Source organism: Carcharodon carcharias, chromosome 25 (genome assembly GCF_017639515.1).
Source record: "Carcharodon carcharias isolate sCarCar2 chromosome 25, sCarCar2.pri, whole genome shotgun sequence".
Lineage (NCBI taxonomy): Eukaryota > Metazoa > Chordata > Chondrichthyes > Lamniformes > Lamnidae > Carcharodon > Carcharodon carcharias.
The window spans coordinates 26,953,815-26,970,351 of record NC_054491.1 but is presented as its reverse complement, the minus strand read 5'-3'; the positions used below and the strand labels follow the sequence as shown (position 1 = coordinate 26,970,351).

General features: G+C 43.3%; 1 protein-coding gene across 1 annotated transcript in view; it reads left to right on the top strand.

Moving 5' to 3' along the window:
- The window catches only part of grik4 (glutamate receptor, ionotropic, kainate 4), a 170,915-nt gene that overhangs the window by 71,942 nt on the left and 82,436 nt on the right, over positions 1–16,537 (top strand). The window contains exons 10-11 of the mRNA XM_041174285.1: positions 4,751–4,858; positions 9,846–10,049. Of these exons, the coding sequence (XP_041030219.1) occupies positions 4,751–4,858; positions 9,846–10,049 (312 nt within the window). The remainder of the gene's footprint in view (positions 1–4,750; positions 4,859–9,845; positions 10,050–16,537) is intronic.

Sequence of the window (16,537 nt, the reverse complement as noted above, 5' to 3'; positions counted from 1 at the left end):
TGCTACCTTATTGCTAGATAAATTCTCTATTTAACACATCTTCCCAAACTTGATCCCTTGTCCCCACTATTTAGTTTAAAGTCCTTTCTATTGCCCTTCTTACATGATCCACCCATACACTGGTCCCAGCACGTTTCAGGTGAAGACCATCCCAACATTACACCTTCCATTTTCCCCCAGTACCTGGTACCAGTGCCCCAAGAATCAGAACCCATTTCTCCCACAACAATCTTTGAACTACACATTTAATTCTCTAAACTGATTTACCCTATGCCAATTTGTTCAGGTAGCAATCCAGAGATTATTACCTTTGAGGTTCTGCTTTGAGGACAGCTTAACATCTGTCATTGGGAAAATGTTAGAGTCTATTATAAAGGATGTAATAACAGAGCATTTAGAACTGCATAATATAATCAAGCAGAGTCAGCATGGCTTCATGAAGGGGAAATCACACCTGACAAATTTATTAGAATTCTTTGAGGAGGTAACAAGCAAGATAGATAAAGGGGAACCAGTAGATGTAATATATTTGGATTTCCAAAAGGCGTTCAATAAGGTACCACACATAAGGCTACTTAATAACATAACAGCCCATGGTGTTGGGGGTAGTACACTAGCATGAAGAGAGGACTGGCTAACTGGGATATGGGGGGCATTTTCGGGATAGCAATCTGTAACTAGTGGAGTGCCACAGGGATGAGTGCTGGGGCCACAATTATTTACAATATATATTAATGACTTGGATGAGGGAAATGAATGTGCTATCACCAAGTTTGCAAATGACACAAAAATAGGTGAGAAGGCAAGTGATGAGGATGACACAAAGAGTCTAGAGAGCGATATAGACAAGTTAAGTGAGTGGGCAAAAACGTGTCAGATGGAATATAATGTGGGAAAATGTGAGGTTATGCATTTTGGCAGGAAGAATAGAGGAGCTGAATATTATTTAAATGGAGAAAGACTGAAGAAAGCTGCAGCACAGAGGGATTTGGGGGTCCTCATGCATGAAACACAAAAAGCTAGCATACAAATTCAGCAGGTAATAGGGAAGGCAAATGGAATGTTGGCCTTTATTTCAAAGGGAATGGAGTATAAAAATAGGGAAGTCTTGCTAGAATTATACAAGGCACTAGTTAGACCACATCTAGAATACTGTGAACAGTTTTGGTCTCCTAAATCTAAGGAAAGATATACTGGCATTGGAGGCAGCCCAAAGAAGATTCACTAGGTTGATCCTGGGGATGGAGGGATTTTCTTATGAGGATAGGTTGAGTAGGTTGGGCCTGTACTCATTGGAGTTTAGAAGAATGAGAGGCGACCTTATTGAAACATATAAGATTCTTGGGGGGGGCTTGACAGGGTAGATGCTGAGAGGTTGTTTCCCCTTGTGGGAGAGTCTAGGACATAATCTCAGAGTAAGGGGCCGCCCATTTAAAACAGAGATGAGGAGGAATTTCTTCTCTGAGGGTAGTCAATCTGTGGAATTCTATACCACAGAGTGTTGTAGAAGCTCGGTTGTTAAGTATATTCAAGGCTGATATAGACAGATGTTTAATCAGTAAGGGAATCAAGGGCTATGGGGAAAAGGCAGGAAAGTGGAGTTGAGGATTATCAGATCAGCCATGATCTCATTGAATGGCAGAGCAGACTCGATGGGCCAAATGGCCTACTTCTGCTCTTACACCTTATGGTCTTTTGAATTTAACCCCTAGATGCCCTACACCCTCAGCAGAACCACTTTCCTAGTTCTGCCTAAGTCCTTGGTACTTATGTGACCACAACCACTGAATCCTCCCCTTCCCATTGTAACTTCCTCTCCAGCCCAGAGCAGATGTCCCGAGTTCTGGCACTGGGAAAACAACACGGCCGTCTGGACTCCCACTCTTGGCTGCAGAGAACTATGTCTAGCTCACTGACTATACTGTCCCCTATTACCACTACATTCCTATTAACTCCCCCACTTGAATGGTTTCGTGTACCAGCGTCATGGTCAGTTTGCTCATCCACCCTGCAGCCCCTGCTTGCATATATAGTGGCTGCAAGAACATTGAACCTGTTGGACAATTGCAAGGGTTGACTCACATCCACTTCTACCTTCTTGATCTCCTTACCTGCCTCACTGACAGTCACACCCTTCTGTCCCTGACCACTAACCAGATCAGAAGACCCTATCCTAAGGGGTCTGACCGCTTCCTAAATGTCCAGGTAACTTTCTTCTTCCGCCTCCCCCCCCATGCATCGAAATGCCTGCAGCTTGGCCTCCATCTCAGCAACTGAGCCAAAGTTCCTCCAGTTGCAGACACTTAGCGCAGATGTGTTTGCCCTGAATCACATTGGCATCCAGGAGCACCTTGTAGTTCCAGCACATTCCAGCACTCTTGGTTGAGTGTTAATTAATTTATTTTCACTAATTTAATAAACCCCACTACTCTCAATAAGCTTTATCACTTCTAGTAAACTTCCATAATACTAATAAAATCCTACAATTATTTTTAAAAAGTACAGTTTTGAAAGGTATATGGTCAATATAGCAAAATAGTCAAACCAATCACTTACCTGTTTCCCTGTGACATCATTTACATAACCCTCCCCGCCGAATGCATTCAGCTCTCAGATTCATCCAGCAGGGACCTCTCCCTTCTTGCGCTGGTTTTGAACTATCTCCCCTCTCGCGCTGGTTTTGAACTATCTCCCTTCTCGCGCTAGTTTTGAACTCTCACTCCTCTCCCCTCTCACACTACTCTCAATTAGGCATAGAAATGTAATACCTAAATTTGGGGCATTTTATTCTGATTTTTATAAACAACGAGTCTCTCCAGGATTTGCCTCCTTCTGATTAACCTTTCTCTTCTCTTCTATAGTGTTTGTTTTTTCTGTCAAATACACATAGAAATAGATTAATAATGAATCTAGATATAAATTACTGAAAGAGATAGAAGCTAGGATATAGAGATTAAGAAACCAAGAAATGAGGACATAGGGCAGAATTTAATGCCCTCCCCACCAGTGAGTTTGGTGGTTGGGGGCAGTTGATCATGTGGGAATGTGGTGGTTGAGGACCCTGCCCCAATTAAGTCTGTGTTGGGAAGACTCGTGGGCAGCCTTGCCACCCTGCTGTCAATTGAGGCTCCAGGGCATCATCCTACTATTGCTGGTAGTCAACCGACAGTGGGCTGGGGACTCACCAAGTGGGAAGGCCGAAAATGAAACCCTGTTGTGTTTGCTGGCATATTTACTGCACGTAGACCAGAAGTGGCAGCCCACGTGGAAATTGGGGTGCAATGATGTCATTGGGAACCCAATGCAATTTTAACATGTCCACTAAAAGTGGCACCAGCCATTGAATCCATTAAGTAAAGACTGGCTAAAACGGTTTTCATGGCCCATTGCAAAGAATATTTAAAAAGACACTTGCTTGAAAGCACTCACACAACCTGTATCTGTTTCTTAATGTGTTTTTTTTAATTTTCACAAGAGTTACCTGGGAATTCACTTTTATTTTACTTATATGCCCTCATTAAGCACAAAGATTATAATAAATCATTCTTGCTGCTTCAATTTGCTTACATGAAGGTGAACAGCTGCCCTGCCACAAAGAGCAGCAATTGGACCTCATAACTGCTAAGGAGCTGCTTGGCAAGGCCTTACCAGTTGATAGGGCCCTAGGACAGGCTGTTTATAGAAACTAAGGAGCAATAGGTGAGAAGACTGCATTTTTCCAGGCAGCCCCTCGTGCAGACCTCTGCATCAAGGCCACAGTCTCCTGGCCACATGGTCACGTTTTGCTAGTGGCAATGAAAATAACCACTATCCTTAATTTATTTGCTTCAGATTCTTGTCAGGTTGCTACACCGGAATTTTCCTGTATACTTAGGTTTGCTGTTCATTAATGTTTCAAATGAGCCACCATAGGAACGTAGGAGGGCATTTAGCCCCTCAAGCCTGTTCTGCCATTTAATGAGACAATGGCTGATCAGTAATCTAACTCTATATGCTCACCTTTGCCTCATATTCCTTAATACCTTATTGGCTAACAAAAGTCTATCAATCTCACTTTTAAAATTAAAATTAACAATTGAGCTATCATCAGTTGCCATTTGCGGATAGAAGTTCCAAATTTCTACTACCCTTTGTGTATAGACATGTTTCCTAATTTTCAAATTTTTGACCATATTCCCAGTCCTAGACTCCACAACAAGCAGAAATATTTTCTCTTTATCTACCTTAACTGTTCCCTTTAATAGTTTAAAACTTCAATCACATAACTCCTTAATCTTTTAAATTTCATGATTTACAACCCTAGTTGGTATAACCTCTCCTCCTTAACCCTTTGAGTCCCAATGGGTGTATTAGGTTAAATTTTCCCTTTTGTCTTTGAAGAATTGAAACAAACACGATTTTATTATCAAAGGATACTTCTGCCTTTCAGTTAGCAACATTTGGTTTATTTCACTTAATGTGTAGGGTTGTAAATAATTCCAATTACATCACAATGTAAAGAATTATGCCAAAGACATTCCTGAAGTAAAAGAAATTGAAAGCAATTTATTAGGTTCAGATTAGTTTAGAGGATTGAAATATTGTTAGCAATTGCTTCTTATAGTGCTTTCCAGAAAGGTCTAGTTAGAAGATGGATGTTTGTGAGAATGAAATTGAAGTCACATTAAAAACAAGTGAGAATAAATAATGACAAGTGTATGGTTTTATCCCCTTTCCCTCACCCAGCAACAGTTTTTGTTTCCTTTCATAGGTTGGGATCTGGCACTCAGAGAATGGGCTAGTGATGGACAGAAGATTTTATTTTTTTAATGCTTCAGAGACTTTGTTCAATAAGACACTTATAGTGACAACAATCTTGGTAAGCAATAGTCATAAACTGCACTTTTATTGTGTACATAATCTGTGTACCAGAACCAGAGAATGAGATGGAGAGGTTAAGCCGATATACATCTTCAATGTGGAAGAGTACTCACTCATCAGGCTACCTCCAGTTTCATGTTACTTAATCATGATTCAAGTAGCCTCATTCAAGCCAAGGCCAGAAAGGGAAACTATTCACAGGATATCTGAGGTGTAATCACTTACCTGTAGTGGCAATTCCATATCATTCTTGTGTGACAACAGGATCAACTGGCTATAAAAACTAATTCTGTTCTTTGTAATGGCACAAAAACAGGCACAGATAGAACAAAGAGATAAAAACAAAAAAACTGCGGATGCTGGAAGTCCAAAACAAAAACAGAATTACCTGGAAAAACTCAGCAGGTCTGGCAGCATCGGCGGAGAAGAAAAGAGTTGACGTTTCGAGTCCTCATGACCCTTCGACAGAACTTGAGTTCGAGTCCAGGAAAGAGCTGAAATATAAGCTGGTTTAAGGTGTGTGTGTGGGGGGCGGAGAGATAGAGAGACAGAGAGGTGGAGGGGGTTGGTGTGGTTGTAGGGACAAACAAGCAGTGATAGAAGCAGATCATCAAAAGATGTCAACCACAATAGTACAATAGAACACATAGGTGTTAAAGTTAAAGTTGGTGATATTATCTAAACGAATGTGCTAATTAAGAATGGATGGTAGGGCACTCAAGGTATAGCTCTAGTGGGTTTTTTTTTATATTTTTTTTTTATATAATGGAAATAGGTGGGAAAAGGAAAATCTTTATAATTTATTGGGAAAAAAAAGAGGAAGGGGGAAACAGAAAGGGGGTGGGGATGGGGGAGGGAGCTCACGACCTAAAGTTGTTGAATTCAATATTCAGTCCGGAAGGCTGTAAAGTCCCTAGTCGGAAGATGAGGTGTTGTTCCTCCAGTTTGCGTTGGGCTTCACTGGAACAATGCAGCAAGCCAAGGACAGACATGTGGGCAAGAGAGCAGGGTGGAGTGTTAAAATGGCAAGCGACAGGGAGGTTCGGGTCATTCTTGCGGACAGACCGCAGGTGTTCTGCAAAGCGGTCGCCCAGTTTACGTTTGGTCTCTCCAATGTAGAGGAGACCACATTGGGAGCAACGAATGCAGTAGACTAAGTTGGGGGAAATGCAAGTGAAATGCTGCTTCACTTGAAAGGAGTGTTTGGGTCCTTGGACGGTGAGGAGAGAGGAAGTGAAGGGGCAGGTGTTGCATCTTTTGCGTGGGCAAGGGGTTGTGCCATAGGAGGGGGTTGAGGAGTAGGGGGTGATGGAGGAGTGGACCAGGGTGTCCCGGAGGGAGCGATCCCTACGGAATGCCGATAAGGGGGGTGAAGGGAAGATGTGTTTGGTAGTGGCATCATGCTGAAGTTGGCGGAAATGGCGGAGGATGATCCTTTGAATGCGGAGGCTCCGCATTCCACCAGCCTCCGCATTCAAAGGATCATCCTCCGCCATTTCCGCCAACTTCAGCATGATGCCACTACCAAACACATCTTCCCTTCACCCCCCTTATCGGCATTCCGTAGGGATCGCTCCCTCCGGGACACCCTGGTCCACTCCTCCATCACCCCCTACTCCTCAACCCCCTCCTATGGCACAACCCCTTGCCCACGCAAAAGATGCAACACCTGCCCCTTCACTTCCTCTCTCCTCACCGTCCAAGGACCCAAACACTCCTTTCAAGTGAAGCAGCATTTCACTTGCATTTCCCCCAACTTAGTCTACTGCATTCGTTGCTCCCAATGTGGTCTCCTCTACATTGGAGAGACCAAACGTAAACTGGGCGACCGCTTTGCAGAACACCTGCGGTCTGTCCGCAAGAATGACCCAAACCTCCCTGTCGCTTGCCATTTTAACACTCCACCCTGCTCTCTTGCCCACATGTCTGTCCTTGGCTTGCTGCATTGTTCCAGTGAAGCCCAACGCAAACTGGAGGAACAACACCTCATCTTCCGACTAGGGACTTTACAGCCTTCCGGACTGAATATTGAATTCAACAACTTTAGGTCGTGAGCTCCCTCCCCCATCCCCACCCCCTTTCTGTTTCCCCCTTCCTCTTTTTTTCCCAATAAATTATAAAGATTTTCCTTTTCCCACCTATTTCCATTATATAAAAAAAATATAAAAAAAAAAACCCACTAGAGCTATACCTTGAGTGCCCTACCATCCATTCTTAATTAGCACATTCGTTTAGATAATATCACCAACTTTAACTTTAACACCTATGTGTTCTATTGTACTATTGTGGTTGACATCTTTTGATGATCTGCTTCTATCACTGCTTGTTTGTCCCTACAACCACACCAACCCCCTCCACCTCTCTGTCTCTCTATCTCTCCGCCCCCCACACACACACCTTAAACCAGCTTATATTTCAGCTCTTTCCTGGACTCGAACTCAAGTTCTGTCGAAGGGTCATGAGGACTCGAAACGTCAACTCTTTTCTTCTCCGCCGATGCTGCCAGACCTGCTGAGTTTTTCCAGGTAATTCTGTTTTTGTTCACAGATAGAACATATCGATCAGAAAATTGTTTTTTACGTCAGTTCTGTTTGATATCTCCTCATTCTTGGAGGCATTCAATTTTGCAATGAGCTTGGGGCCTCTATGAGAAATGTTTGTCCAAAATATTAATATATTTAAATGAAGTCACTTTTATGAGGTAAGGTTATCAAGGGGATAGATGGGTAAATGCAGTCGAGAAACACAGCAGCCATGATCACATTAGATGCTGGAACAGGGTCAATGGGCTGATTGGCCTCCTGCTCCGCCAATATTTATTAAGACTTGCAGTTTCTGCCAGGATTTGCCCAGTTTGAGAAGACATTCAAACCGTAGACAGCCTACAGCACAGACTGAAGCTAGAGAGAAAAGCCATAATTGTAAGGTGAAATTGAGAATACTGAGTTATTCTCAATGGTGTTAAGAAGACTAAGGGATTTAACGAAAGTTTTTGAAATTATGAAAGATTTTGATTGAATGAAGTGTGGGACAGTGATGAGATAATGTATCTAGTTAAAATTGTCACTACGAATGAGAAGAAATATTAAATTTCTTTATGCATGGTTGTTGGGAGCAAGCAATACCTTGCCACAAAGACAGCACCTTTTAAGTGAAAAACGTATAAATAATTGAAGCAGAGCAAAGTACAGGGCTATATGTAGAATAACGTATAGGACCATATGCAGAGTGCAGAGCAGTGGGATTAGTTTGTAGCAAATAAGTCCTACAACCATGATAGGCCCTTGCTTTCCATCTGTGCTGCAAACCTCCAGTTCCCTGATTGAGCTCCAATCATGTTTTGTTCCTGTTTGAACAGAAAATGTTGAATGGTCCATATATGTTTCTGAAGGCATTTATGATCTGCAGCATTATAATTTCTTGCCTCCTATCATTGCCAGACTTGCTTATGCCCATGGCTTGCCCATGTTCATTACACTGCCCATGTTATATGAATAACACTGAACACAGTTACTCAGCAAGATTTTATGCCACAGTTTTAGTTGCAAGGTATTCCCTTTGCCTACCAGTAGCAGAACATGTTTGTCATGTCCCATGTGACAAGATTAATATAAACATATTCACCCTCTGATAGCCCATTTCAATGTAATTTTCATTATGACCTCTGGTCCCACTATTCTTTATTTTAAAGGAATGATCTGAATTTATTTTGCCAAAACCACTTCACGTTTTCAATAATAAGATCTACCCTATAACTTTATTCTCTCTTGAGCATTTCAGCGAATTACCCTGGTTAATTGTGACCTAAATATGCTGTTTGGAAATAAAGATAAAAATATCATTGTACTTAGAGACTTATATTTCTCAATCTCTTTACCACAGATTATTCAGTAAATTATTTTTGACATATCCACTCTGAAACATCTCGCCCCATCACCTCTGTATTTTACCATTGACACAAAGATCAGTCTATTTGGATAGGAATAGACAGCCAGAGACACACTTGCAGGTCCTGCTCCCTTTCTTGTTTGGTTTTATTTGCTCCCATTCCATTTTATGGTGTTTTACTTTTTTCTTTTTAGGTGTCCTCATTATGTACACAGTTCTTTGCTCAGTCAACTTATTCCCAGACTTCTGCAAATGCTACCTTGAACTGAGCAATAAAGAGGCAGGATGAGCCCTTCCTGGTAGTTTGGTGAGTTCATTTAGTGAGCAACTGAGCCACACAGAATGGGAGAGCAGGTTCAATTCCCAGTCTTTGGTAAATTATCTCATTTCAGGCAGGGTGGCCTTAGTACATTTTAGTTAGGGAGGAAGAAGTCAGCAGAATGAGGCTTGGCTCCTCCCACAATGTTCAGTACCTCTGCATTATTGTTTCACTGAGATTAGGAATTTATCATGTGCCAAATAGGTGACACCTACTGACTGACTTGTGGCAGTTAGTAGACAATTTTTACTGTGCTTTGTGGTCTAGCCGCTTTGAAGATTATGTTTTTGCATCAAGATGTCAGGTAACAACTTCCTTTTCTGAAGGAATTTTCATCACAGTGCTGCATTTCAGTGTCATCTATGACTTTGTATCATGAAGACGCTATCGCAAAATGTCAGATTTTCAAATATCAGAATCAAATACTGCTGCTTTCATGGGATGGTCAGCTTGTTATTAACATATTTATCTGATGCTCATCTATAATGTTATAGGTTTTTATTTTCTCAGGATTACATATTAATATGTCTATTAATATAGCAGTGAGAGGGAATGTTGCATTAATGTATAAAGCTTTTGTGCACTAAATTCACAAACAGTAATTTCTAGCTTTCTATTGTGATCTGCTTGTTGTACATTTTAAGTGAAACTTAGACCTGCTGAATATGTACAGCAGCTGAATGCAAATGTAATTTTCCTTTACTGCAGTGTTCTGTGAGAGAGCTTCTGTGCTCATACTCAGTTTGGCTCTGTGAACAAGGCATCATATTTTCTTTAGGAAAATCCTTATGTGATGCTAAAACCAAACTACCAGGAATTGGAGGGAAATGAGCGCTACGAAGGGTTCTGTGTGGATATGCTGAAGGAGCTATCAGAAATCCTCAGATTTCATTACAAAATCCAACTGGTTGCTGACGGTGTGTATGGGGTGGCAGAGTCCAATGGCACATGGACTGGGATGGTTGGTGAGCTTATTTCAAGGGTAAGTACTGAACACAACAAACAATATGGTAAATGAATTAAAGATTAGTTTTAGATCAGATGAGGTTAAGTAACATATCTGTGCAACTGAGAATAACATTCATGCTGAAAATCATGCAGTACAATGACTGGGCAAATCCTGGAGATTCAGCAATCAATCACAAAGTCTCACTCAGGAACAGCAGTGATTTTCCTTTTGTTTTACATGAAAATACATGTTCATCTTGTATTAGTGAATTTAGTATTCATCAAGATGAAGGATATCAGTTCTGGGAGCTGGAACATGAAACATTCCCATCTGAGTCATGTAATAGTAAAATGTAGAGCAGAAGTTCTCCACAACTTAACCCATCTGGTTCACTAATAGGGAAAGAAATCTGCCATCCTTATCTGGTCTGGCCTACATGTGACTCCAGACCCACAACAATGTGGTTAACTCATAAATGCCCTCTGAAATGGCCTAGCAAGCCACTCAGTTGTATCAAACCACTACAAAGTCACAAAAAAGGAATGAAACCAGACGGACCACCCGGCATCGACCTAGGCACCAGAAAAGACAAAGGCAATCTCAGCACTGTCAACCCTGCAAAGTCATTCTTACTAACATCTGGGGGCTAGTGCCAAAATTGGGAGAGCTGTCTCACAGACTAGTCAAGCAACAGCCTGACATAGTCATACTCATGGAATCATACTTTACAGATGATGTCCCAGACACCACCATCACCATCCCTGGGTATGCCCTGCCCTACCAGCAGGACAGTCCCAGCAGAGATGGCAGCACAGTTGTATACAGTCAGGAGGGAGTTGTCCTGGGAATCCACAGCATCGACTCCGCACTCCATGAAGTCTCATGGCATCAGGTCAAACATGGACAAGGAAACCTCCTGCTGATTACCACGTACCGCCCTCCCTCAGCTGATGAATCAGTGCTCATCCATGTTGAACACCATTTGGAGGAAGCCCTGAGGGTGGCAAGGGCACAGAATGTACTCTAGGTGGGGGACTTCCCATGTCCATCACCAAGAGTGGCACCACTACTGAGCGAGCTGGCTGAGTCCAAAATAACATAGCTGCTAGGCTGGATCTGCGGCAGGTGGAGAGGAAACCAACAAAAGAGAAAAACATACTTGACCTCGTCTTCACCAACCTGCCTGCCACAGATGCATCTGTCCATGACAGTATCGGTAGGAGTGACCACCGCACAGTCATTGTGGAGATGAAGTCCTGGCTTCACATTGAGTCTCCATCATGTTGTGTGGCACTACCACCATGCTAAATGGGATAGATTTCAAACGAATCTAGCAACTCAAGACTGGGCATCCATGAGGTGCTGTGGGTTATCAGCAGCAGCAGAATTGTATTCCAACACAATCTATAACCACATTGCCCAGCATTTCCCCACTCTACCATTACCATCAAGCCAGGGGATCAACCCTGGTTCAATGAAGAGTACAGGGGGGCATGCCAGGAGCAGCACCAGGTATACCTAAAAATGAGGTGTCAGCCTAGTGAAGCTATAAAACAGGACTACTTGTGTGCCAAACAGCATAGGCAGCAAGTGATAGACAGGGGTAAACGATCCCACAACCAACGGATCAGATCTAAGCTCTGTAGTCCTGCCACATCCAGATTGGTGGTGAACAATTAAACAACTCACTGGAGGAGGAGGCTCCACCAAATATCCCCATTCTCAATGATGGAGGAACCCAGCACATCAGTGCAAAAGATAAGGCTGAAGCATTTTCTACAATCTTCAGCCAGAAGTGCTGAGTCGTGATCCATCTCGGCCTCCTCCAGAGGTCCCCAGCATCACAGATGCCAGTCTTCAGCTAATTCAATTCACTCCACGTGATGTCATGAAATGGCTGAAGGCACTGGATACTGCAAAGGCTATGGGCTCTGACAACATTCTGGTAATAGTACTGACGACTTGTGCTTCATAACGTGCCACCCCCCTAACCAAGCTGTTCCAGTACAGCTACAACACTGGCATCTACCCGGCCATGTGGAAGATTGCCCAGGTATGTCCTGTACACCAAAAGCAGGACAAATCCAACCCGGCCAATTACCGCCCCATCAGTCTACTCTCCATCATCAGTAAAGTGATGGAAGGGGTTATCAACAGTGCTATCAAGTGGCACTTGCTTAGCCATAACCTGCTCATTGACGCCAAGTTTGGGTTCCGCCAAGGCTACTCAGCTCCTGACCTCATTACAGCCTTGATTCAAATATGGATAAAAGAGCTCAACTCCCGAGGTGATGTGAGAGTCAAGGCAGCATTTGACAGAGTGTGGCATCACGGAGCCCTAGCAAAACTGGAGTCAATGGGAATCGGGGGAAAACTCTCCACTGGTTGCAGTCATACCTAGCACAAAGGAAGATGGTTGTGATTGTTGGATGTCAGTCATCTCAGCTCCAGGACATCACAGCAGGAGATCATCGGGGTAGTGTCCTTGGCCCAACCATCTTTAGCTGCTTCATCAATGACCTATCTTCCATCATAAGGTCAGAAGTGGGTATGTTCGCTGATGATTGCACAATGTTCAGCACCAATCGTGACTCCTCAGATACTGAAACAGTCTATGCCCAAATGCTGCAAGACCTGGACAATATCCAGGCTTGGGCTGACAAGTGGCAAGTAACATTCGCACCACACAGGTGTCAGGCAATGACCATCTCCAACAAGAGAGAATCCAACCATCACCCCTTGATGTTTAATGGCATTACCATCACTGAATCCCCCACTATCAACATCCTGGGGGTTACCATTGACCAGAAACTGAACTGGACTAGCCATATAAATGCTGTGACTACAAGAGCAGGTCAGGAGCTAGGAATAGTGCAATGAGTAACCCACCTCCTGATGCCCTAAAGCCTGTCCACCATCTACAAGGCACAAGTCAGGAGTGTGATGGAATACTCCTCACTTGCCTGGATGAGTGCAGCTCCAACAACACTCAAGAAGCTCAACACCATCCAGGTCAAAGCAGCCCACTTGATTGGCACCACATCTACATTCACTCCCTCCACCACCGATGCACAGTGGCAGCAGTGTGTACCATCTACAAGATATACTGCTGGAATTCACCAAAGCTCCTTCGACAGCACCTTCCAAACCCACGACCACTACCATCTAGAAGAACAAGGGCAGCAGATAGATGGGAACACCACCACCTGGAAGTTCCCCTCCAAGCCACTCACCATCCTGACTTGGAAATATATCGCCATTCCTTCACTGTCACTGGGTCAAAATCCTGGAACTTGCTCCCTAACAGCACTGTGTGTGTACCTATACCACATGGACTGCAACGGTTCAAGAAGGCAGCTCACCACCACCTTCTCAAGGGCAACTAGGGATGGGCAATAAATGCTGGCCCAGCCAGCAAAGACCACATCCCATGAATGAATATATACAAAAAAAATTTGCTTTAGTCCCAGGCTCAAAAATGCACCTGCACAACACTAATGTGACTTTTACTTCCTGTGTCCCCTAATCCTCTTCCCTAATTGTCTTACCACTGAGTGTGATTATCAAATCAAGAGTGACAAGTTAAGGGAAAATTTTGTTCTGGAATGATGGTAACTTAGAAATTTCACCTAGGACTCTTAGGATACAGGAGTTCTTCCCCATACAGCACTGTGGGTGTACCTACATCACACTCAGGGGCTCAAGGAGGCAGCTCACCACACATTTTTAAGGGCAATTAGGGGTTGGCAATAAATGCTGGTCTTGTCAGCAATGCTCATAACCCATGAATGAATAAAAAAAAGACTTCCATTATATTTAAAAGCATAGTTGGAACAAATAGATCACAATGTATTGTTAACAGTATTGTCATCCTTAGTTTCTCTAATGACTTTAAAAGTCAAACGTAACATGGAGCTGGAATCACATGGCCAAAGCCAGGTCAGGGTGGTCAGGTCATAGAGTCATTATCGCACAAAAGGAGGCCATTCGGTCCATCAAGTCTGTGCTGGCTCTCTCTGGAGCATTCCAATCAGTTGCATTCCCTTGCTCTATCCTCATAGTACTGCAAGTTTATTTCCCTCAAGTGCTCATACAATTTCTTTTTAAAATCATCGCCTCTGCTTCTGCCACCCCTGCAGGCAGCAAGTTAGACTCAAGTGGTATCATCCTCAATGTTTGCTGTGCCTCCAAGTTTGGTATCATCAGCAAATTTTGAAATTTTACTCTGAATTCCAATATCTAAGTCATTTATATATATTGAAAAAAGCACTGATCCTTAGTGACTATCACTGTCTACCATCTTACCATTTGAAAAATAACCATTTATCACAGCTCACAGTTTCCTGTCCTTAAACCAATTTTTTATCCAAACTGTCACTGACCCTCCTATTCTAAAAAGCTCAGCTTTGTTAACCACCCTTTGATGTGGTACTTTATCAAACATTTTCTTAAAATCCGTACAGACAACATCCACCACGTTTCCTTCATCACCTTCTCTGTTACGTCATCAAATAACTTAATTGGATTAGTCAAGCACAATCTGCCTTTTATAAAGTGCTGCTGGCTCTCCTTAATTAACTCAAACATCTTCAAGTGCCTGTTAATTTTTTCCTTGATTATTGTTTCCAAAACCTTACCCACAGACCAACCGGTAATTTTTAGGAATGTCCTTCCACCCATTCTTGAATCAGATGCCACATTCGCCATCTCCAATCCTCTGACATTTCCCCATATCTAAATACTGTGGCTACAAGAGCAGGTCAGAGGCTAGGAATCATGCAGCGAGTAACTCACCTCCTGATTCCCCAAAGCCTGTCCACCATCTACAAGGCACAAGTCAGGAACATGATGGAATACTCTCCACTTGCCTGGATGGATGAAGCTCCAGCAACACTCGAGAAGCTGGACACCATCTTGGACAAAGCAGCCCGCTTGATTGGCAACCCATCCAAAAACATTCACTCCCTGCACCACCGACGCACAGTAGCAGCAGGGCGTACCATCTACAAGATGCACTGCAGGAATTCACCAAGGCTCCTGAGGCAGCACCTTCCAAACCGACGATCACTCCCATCCAGAAGGACAAGGACAGCAGGCACATGGGAACACCACCACCCGGAAGTTCCCCTCCAAGTCACTCACCATCCTGACTTGGAAATATATCGCCGTTCCTTCACGGTCACTGGGTCAAAATCCTGGAACTCCCTCTCTAACAGCATTGTGGGTGTACCTACACCACAGGACTGCAGCAGTTCAAGAGGGCAGTCCAGCACCACCTACCCAAGGGCAATTAGGAATGGGCAATAAATGCTGGTCTAGCCAGCGACTTCCATATCCTGTATGTGAATAATAAAATAAATCTAGGGAAGATTATGACAAGCCCCTCAGCTATCTCCACCATGTTCCCCCCCCCACTTCCTTTAGCAACCTGAGATGCAAGCCCAGACCTACCCTAAGTATTGCCATCCTGTCCAGTACATCCTGCCTATCAATTTTCACCCCATCCAATACTCACCAACTCCTCATCCACCAATATTTTGTCAGTGTCCCCTTCCTTAGTGAGCAACCATATTCCTTGCCTTGCAAATCTAAGCATATACCACCTATTCCTAAGAGGGACTCCATCCCTTACCTGCTTACTATTTACATACCAGTAGAAAATATTTGGATAAGCTTTAATATTAACTGGCATTCCATTTTCAGATTCTCTCTTTGCCAGTCTTATTTTCCTCTCGCTTCCCCTCGCAACTTGGCTAGGTTGTAGTTTCAAGAATCCACATGACATGCATCATACACCCCTTTGTTTCATTTCATCATTTTCTCTGTCTCCCTGTCATCTAAGGAGCCCTGGCTTTGGTTACTCTACCTTCCCCTCTTGTTGGAATTTACCTAGCCTGTACCAGAAACATCTTCCCTTTGATGATCACCCATTGTCCTATTACAGTTTTTCCTGTCAGTCTTTGGTTCCATTTAACTCTGCCCCAATCCCTTCTCACCCCATTGAAGTTAGCCCTCTTCCAAATTAGAACTTCTATATCAGATTGTTCCTTACTCTTCACCACGATTAACCTAAACCTTATAATATGATGGTCACTCTTACCCAAGTGTTTCACCCACAAACACTTGCCCCACTTGACTTACCTTATTCCCCAGCACCAGACCAGCAATACCTCCTTCCTTGTTCAACCAAGAACAGGGGAGAGATCCCTGCACACGAACAGGGGAGAGATCACATCCTGAGTGGGGCACAGCCAGAATGGGTATTGGCAATTTGGTGCAAAGTGGGAATTCAGTGCCTAGGGAACGAGGTGCTCTTTGCATGTTTTCCTTGCTATCCAACTTCTTAAATCTTCAGAGCATGGGTCTTGCCCTGCTGCAGCAGTAGAGGCTACAAGGGAAAGGAATCACTGGCAAGTAGTGGATAAAGTATTTACTACTTTAATCGCTTATTGTTTAAGGTCTTTTGTGGTTTATAGTTTGTATATTCTATAGTAACGAGGATCAGGAAAGAAGGGCCTAGA